The 7,611-nt window shown below is 38.4% G+C and overlaps 1 protein-coding gene across 5 annotated transcripts in view; it reads left to right on the top strand.

Annotated features, from left to right (window-relative positions):
* The window catches only part of ST7 (suppression of tumorigenicity 7), a 245,467-nt gene that overhangs the window by 99,554 nt on the left and 138,302 nt on the right, over nt 1-7,611 (top strand). For all 5 annotated transcript variants that reach the window (XM_023724624.1, XM_023724626.1, XM_023724627.1 and 2 more), the window contains exon 2: nt 3,739-3,821. In XM_023724624.1, coding sequence (XP_023580392.1) covers nt 3,739-3,821 — 83 coding nt within the window. The remainder of the gene's footprint in view (nt 1-3,738; nt 3,822-7,611) is intronic.

The raw sequence follows: 7,611 nt of genomic DNA, 5'->3' as shown, positions 1-7,611 counted from the left end.
AGTTTTGTTTGTTCTTCTGGCAGTCGATGGTATATTCAATATTCTTCACCAGTACCACAATTCAAGCGCATCAATTCTTCTTCGATCTTCCTGATTCATTGTCCAGCTTTCACATGCATATGAAGTGATTGAAAATACTGTGGCTTGGGTCAAGCGCATCTTAGTCCCCAAAGTGACATCTTTGCTTTTTAACACTTTTAAGAGGTCTTTTGCAGTAGATTTGCCCAGTGCAGTGTAGTTTGATTTCTTGACTGCTGCTTCCATGGGGGTTGATTGTGGATCCAAGTAAAATGATAAATAGATGATTTAAAATGCCGGGTTCAAAGTGTTGATATTTATGTCCAGAATTACAAAATGCTACATTTTAATGTTTTTAGCCAGAATATCCAATAAGACTCTAAGATTAATAGGCTATGAAATGAGTGCCTCCCACTCTCTAGATGTTTCTGTTTCTGCCTTTCTCACTCTCTGCTTGTCTCTGTTTTCTTTTAATGCCCACCATTATCCTTCCCAACTCTAAGCAGCTTTCTATAATTGGATATAATAAATATATTTTAATTATTAATTACAGTTGCTAGATAATCTTAATTAAAAAAATGAGTAGAGTGTTTATTTTTCTCCTTATTATTATTTTTTTAATTTAACAGTTAATTCTTGAGTCATTTGTCGCCAGTGGATCGGTGATTTTCAGTAGCAAAAGCTTTCTGCTTTTATTGCTGGGGAATTAGCAGCAGGGCTGCTAAAGTGCTTCTAATTCAGGCACATCTTTTCCTCTTCCTTTTACAAATGGATTTCATTGAATTCTGTGCTCAGGTTGTCCCCAGCAACCTACTGAAAAGTACATGGTACAGGTATGAATGCTTATAACTACAGAATAACAAAGCAAATATTATTTTGGCAGTCTTTTTATTTTTAATAATGAGGAATGGGGGGCATTCAGATTGTGAGGAGTGGGAAATTTGGAGTTTTAGGTACTTCAGAATCAGACTGGTGGTTACAAGCCCTAGGATTGTTTGCTTATTATTATTATTATTTGTCTTTTTAAAAATCTGTTTCCTTCCACTAACTGGCTATTGCCTGGGAAATTAAAAATCATTACCTTTTTTTTTTTTTAATGACCAACAAAGGCACCTCAACTGTATTTTCCTTTGCTTGCCCTACAGCCCTAGGCTGATGACTTCTGCTTCCTGGGAAGAGTCCACTTAGTTCAAGTGGTGAATATTGACTGAGCAGGTTGGGTTAGTCCAGACTCTTGTGATTGCAAGTGACAGACCACAACTCAAACTAATTCATTTAAGAAAGAGGCTAGGGGGAGGAGATGTTTTGAGAGGATACCTGGGTAGACAGGAAGGATTGGAATCAGAGCACCCTCCCTGTCTGAGTCTTTGCGAAGGAGCGATAACTCAAGCTCCTTCCCTCTTCAACCATACAGCTCCTTGGGAAGGCCCTGCTCTCTCGCTAGCTCTTGATGCAGGCCCCTCCCTCTCCCTGAACTGCCTTCCCCTTTGTCACGCCTCTTGTCCCCTTGGGTCTGCTTAACTACTGCTTGTTCTTCAGGACTCAGCTTAGATGTCCCCTTCTCCTGGATGTCTTCCCTGACACCCCAGCCTGAGTTGCATCCCTTTTGTTTGTTTTCATGGCATCCTATTCATGGGACCTGTCTATGCAGTTATCAAACTTAAAGGATTGCTTGCTTACTTGCCTGTTTTCCAATCAGACTGGGGGCTTCTAAAGGGTGGAACTGTGTCTGATTCATTCTTTGGTTCTTTGTCTGTGGTCTCATTCATAAACGTAGGAAAATATTTGTTAAATGAATGAACATGGCATCTCTGTCCACTTTGGTGACATTACTTTGCTTTCTGGACTGAGTTCAGAACAGAATCTAAAGCCTTTCCCCTCGATGGCATTAAAGTCTTAATTCCTTCTTTCTAAAGCAAGACAGGCTGTGATGCCCTTCCACAAACATTTTCAGTAAAGAAATGTGAATATGCTTGCAAAAAGCCCACTGAGTTGTTGTTTTGGCAATAATGAATCTAAGTTTTGTGCAAAATCTAAATATAAATGACAGTGAATAAATATATATTTATAATATATATACATGAACCTTAATGGTCAACAGATTAACTTTGTAGTTGATATGAATACAGTGGCAGGAATTGATCAACAAGGTGTCTGGCAATGGACAGTCATTTAGTATTTTATTTTTTGCCATTTTAAAAAAATATTGAATCTAATTAGTTTGATGAACAGCCTAACAGCATTTTAAGTAAGTTGGTAAAACTTATACTAATACATGGTAACTTTTATCAATGTGTTCTTCCTTCTTAGAGGTTACCGTATGTCATGGATTGAATTGTATCCCCTAGAAATACATGTCAACTTGGATAGGCCATGATTCCCAGTATTGTGTGGTTGTCCTCCATTTTGTGATTGTAATTTTATATTAAAGAGGATTAGGGTGGGATTGTAACACCCTTACTAAGGTCACATCCCTGATCCAGTGTAAAGGGAGTTTCCCTGAGGTGTGGCCTGCACCACCTTTTATCTTACAAGAGATAAAAGGAAAGAGAAGCAAGCAGACAGTGGGGATCTCATACCACCAAGAAAGCAGTGCTGGGAGCAGAGTGCGTCCTTTGGACCTGAGGTTCCTGCACTGAGATGCTCCTGGACCAAGGGAAGATTGATGACAAGGACCTTCCTCCAGAGTCAACAGAGAGAAAGCCTTCCCCTGGAGCTGACACCCTGAATTAGGACTCGTAGCCTACTAGACTGTGAGAGAATAAATTTCTCTTTGTTAAAGCCATCCACATGTGGTATTTCTGTTATAGCAGCACCAGATGACTAAGACACCATAGTATTCTAATTTTTAATAGCTACTTCATATAATTATTTTCCATTTGTTCTAAGGTTGAAATACTGCTTGTTGATTCATCCAGGACTCTGATGTGCTGATCCCACAGGCTTAATAAAGCCACTGCTGTCAAGCTGATTCCGACTCATAATGACCCTACAGGACAGAGCAGAACTGCCCCATAAGATTTCCAAGGCTATAATCTTTATGGGAGCAGACTGCCACATCTTTCTCCCTTGGAGCGGCTGGTGGGTTCGAAATGCCAACTTTTTGATTAGCAACTGAGTGCTTTAACCACTGTGCAACAAGGCATAGAAGGGCATTTTCTCATTTTGACTGTCAGTTTAAGTAACTAGCTTTGATTAAACTCTTCAGCTGTTATGAATTCATAAAAAAAAAAAATTCAACAGTAGTTTTGGGAGACATAAATTAAAAAGCTGTTCTTTTTTTTTGTATATAGGTTTTTGTTTTAGTTTTTAAGAATATATGACTTGACACCTAGTATTCCAAGCCTTTGTTATGTTGGGAATCTCTGGGTTGTGCAAACTGTTAAAGCACTTGGCTGCTGAATGAAAGGTTGGAGGTTTGAGTCCATTCGGAGGCGCCTTTCGAGAAAGGCATGATCGATTTTCCAAAAAGTCAGCCATTGAAAACCCTATGGAGCACAGTTCTACCCTGACACACATGGGGTCACCATGAGTTGGAATCCACTTGACAGCAACTGGAGGCAGTGGTGGTGGTATATTATGCAGAGCCATTTTAATGAGATTTTGCTATGGTTCTAAGAATTCCTGTCATCAGAAACAAGTGATTTCACCAGAAAGAAAAATGAGAGAATCGGTATTACTGACATACTCATGCATTCTTTGTTCTTTTCTCTTTTTCAGTGAGCATGTTTTTGAACACATTAACACCCAAGTTCTATGTGGCCCTGACAGGCACTTCCTCACTAATATCAGGGCTTATTTTGGTAAGTGGTTTGATCATTCCCATTTAATAACTTGCTGTTTACTAATATGTATGTTAGTATGTGTACAGGAAAAAAATCTGAAAGACTATACAGCAACAGCTTATAGTAATTATCTTGGGTATGTGTATGTGTTAGGTGGGGGCACTTATAGAGGCTTTTTACTACCCGGGTTATATATTTCTGAAATATTTGAAAAAAATTTTTTTTAAACATTCATATATTACTTTTGTTGAAGGGAAAAAAACAATATGTAAATAAAATGGAAAATAAAGGAAGACATAATCTTGTGTCAAATTCTAGCGTCTAAGAAATAAATACTATAAAAATATGACTCAGTTTGACTAAAAAGTGTTTTTCAGCACTCTTATCAAAATTGATTATTGAAGGGGCATAACCAAGATCAGTAAGAATATAGCTCAGTTTCTTTAAATATATTGACATAGATTGTGGCAATTCTAAGCTTTTTTCCTTCATCTCTTTTTCTTTCAAAATTTGCATATATTTCCTTACTGTTTCCTTTAGGGAAAAAAAAAAAAATTCCAAATAGGCAAAAAGCAATATGCTTTCATTTGTATGGCTCCATTACTTTATGCTCTATAGTAAATAGTTCTAGGTGTGCTAAATTCCCACACCTGAAGCAGTTTTCTTTACCTTGTTGTTGTTGTGTGTGCCGTGCAGTCAATTGTGACTCGTAACGACTCAGTGACCTTAAATAGGAGCCATCTAACCTCAGGGGAATCACTCTACTATAACTAAATGACCTTTATGGAGAAAAGGGTTTTAGAAAACCTTTTTTCCCCGTACACCTACCTCCATGCTTATATCAGAGAAACAGGAACAAGGAAGCTCTGACAGAGTTGATGTTAACAGAAGAAAAATGGAAGATCAGTAGAAAAACAGAAAAGTTTTAGGGGAGAAAGCCACAAAAATGTGGAGCAAAAAACATAAATGGACCTAGACTAATAGAGGATTTCAGAAGCTTGAGCTCGTAAGGAGTGCAAGCAGTTATTCTGGAGAGTAAAAAGGTGAGGAAATGTACGCAGGGCAGAAGCCTGAACACAGAGGACAGGGTTGATGGTGGTATGGGAGCATCTGTTTGTTGATCAGAGGATATTCAGGTTAATCTTGCTCGGCTGTATCATTGTGGGCTGCTGAACTCAAGGGACGGGATCTTTAAAGTTGGTATGTGAAGAACAGCAGCAGGAGACACCCTAAGATTGCTTATATAAATAGAAATCCAAATAGAAAGCCCAATGCTGGCTGCAGAGATCAAGCCCAGGTGGGCGGAAGCATATTAAAGTTTATCCTTGAAAGGGTTGAAATAAGGAGTGTGTAGTAATTGGATCCTAAATGCCGGTCTGCAGATGTGTGTCTCTGAAGCCTTCCCCATTTCTGTGGAGATATGAAGAAAAATAAGAACATTGTAGAAAGTTGTACATAAAGCTAAAAAGTTGTCATTAATTTGTTCCATTTAAGAATTGTCTTTTATTCTGAGATTGTGTCCCTTCTACTTTTTAATGATAAAATTTACTTCTGAAATGATGCTGATGATGGTTTTATTTTACTCTTGTCACTTGGCAAAGAAAACTTTAGCAACCTCATGTCAGTCTCCAAATTTAGTTGTGGTAGTGGGGGAAGGGATTTTCATGCAATGTGAAATCTACAAGTCTGGTGACCAGTGGCCTCTTCTGGCCTAAGAGACCAGCCTCAGCCGTTTACTTCTACTGAGACTGTGGAGGAGCAGCATAAATTGTCCAAAAGGAGAAAAGTAAACAGAACTCTTTGAGTCTGACCTAGAGCAATGATTGAAGCAGAGAAAGGTTTTAGACAGTCTGAAAAGTTCACCAGTCTAAGGGGTCCAGGGCAGAGGAAGATGATCTGAGAGAGGCTTTGGTGGAGCAAAGCTGACAGAGACCATATTGCTAGAAAACCAGAGAAAAAAAAAATGGGGCAACTCTTGAAGGCATGGGAATGAATCTTTCACTCCAAAACTCGGAAACTTTATTGATATGTCATGAGTTATGCAATAACCAGAAGAAGACAAGGAATAGGTAGAAGATGAAGTAAAAGAGAAGGTAATAGCAAATTCTCATGGACTCCAGACTTTCTGGAGCTATGGATACTGGATGTACCCTAAAAACTGTTGCCTTGAAATAATCTTTAACCCTTAAACCTAAAATATCCCCTGAAGTCTTCTTAAAACCAAACAGAAGTTTAGCTTAACTCATAAAAAAGAATGTGTGCCTTTAGCATTATGCCCTTTTAAGAACTATCTGTATGGCCTCAAATTGACAACAGCAACTTGAAAGATGAGATAAGAACCTTAGGGGGCAGTGAGTTTATGTTAATGGGGGAGGAACAACTCAGAAACAGAGGGTGAGAATGGTTGCACAACTCCGAGAATGTAATCATTGTCACTGAATTGTGCATGTAGAAATTGTTGAATTGGCATATGTTTTGCTGTGTATATTGTCAACAACAACAATAAAATTTTAAAAAAATAGAGAAAGTACTGAAAAGGGGGGATTAGTATCAGTGAGACAGGTGATGGAAGAGAAAACCATGGTGAGAATCATGGATTGTTCATGTTCTAAGACTGAACAATTATTCATTCCAAGTCCTTCATTTTTCAGGAGAGAAAAATGAGACTTGATAAAGTAAAGACAAGGATGTAGTTAACTTGTGGCAAAGCCAAGCCCAGAACCTATGTCTTCAGATTCTCACTTTAATATTATTAAAAGGAGAAAAGAAACTTCAGACTTGGAAAATACTTTCGTATGCTTGATAAATTCTTAAGTACGTGGTGAAAATATGACAACCAATTTATATATATATATATTTCTTTTGGGGTTGGGGAGATATTACAAGTCTCCAAAAATTGTCATTTACATTTTAAATTGAGTTTTGATGTTTTATTTCTAAAACAAATTTGAAATATTTTTTGATTGAACAAGTAGAAACATAAAAAAGGTAGATTTATTGGGATATAATTTGAATAGTAATTTTGTACAGAAACCAGCAATTCACTCTGAGGCAGAAAGACAGGTTTTTGTTTGTGCTTTCCCCCTCAGGGGATGTTCACTTAAGGGGATCCTTACTAAGCATTGAGGACTAAGTTACATGCTAACTCATTTGTTTCCCACAGCAGTTCGTTGAGGTAATTGCTAGTGTGATTTCCATTTTACCTATAAGGAAGCTGAGGTAGAATAGGAAGTAATCAGTCACCTGCCTTTGGTCACATAGCAAGTAATCAGTGGAGCCAGGATTTGAACCTAGCAGTCTTGCACCAGAGCCTGTGCTTTCATGACTCATTTTACTGCCTCTCCGGTTAAGTTCTCAGCCTGCTGAAAGTGGCAGGTCTAGGTTTTATTCTAGCAGTATCTTGGTGTCGGTTCACTAGACTATAAATAAATTACCACGATGTGGGTTATTTCCTTTCATTCTGATGAACTAGGCCCCACAGTCGGTTTCTGTTCTAACTCAGGGATGGTGATGTTCCATCAGTTTGCTTCTCTTGTTTTCCCACTAAAGGGATTTCCCTAGACCATGACTGCATTTGCAGACCTAGGCTAGAGAGGCTTTCTCCCTGCATGAGAAGAGCAGCTCCTGGAACCTGGTGATCACTGCTGTGCGATCTTATGCTACATTTGCCTTGCAGCATTCTCAGAAAGGCAGAAGAGACTCCTTAACGTTAAGACGTTTTGAGGAAAACCTCTACTGGATGCAGATTTTGAAAGGCCTTTCTCAAAAATGCATGGTTTAGTCTGAGGGCAAAGTAACTACAATGTGG

This window comes from Trichechus manatus, unplaced genomic scaffold, assembly GCF_000243295.1.
Source record: "Trichechus manatus latirostris isolate Lorelei unplaced genomic scaffold, TriManLat1.0 scaffold00251, whole genome shotgun sequence".
Lineage (NCBI taxonomy): Eukaryota > Metazoa > Chordata > Mammalia > Sirenia > Trichechidae > Trichechus > Trichechus manatus.
This window is presented reverse-complemented; position numbering and strand designations above follow the sequence as displayed.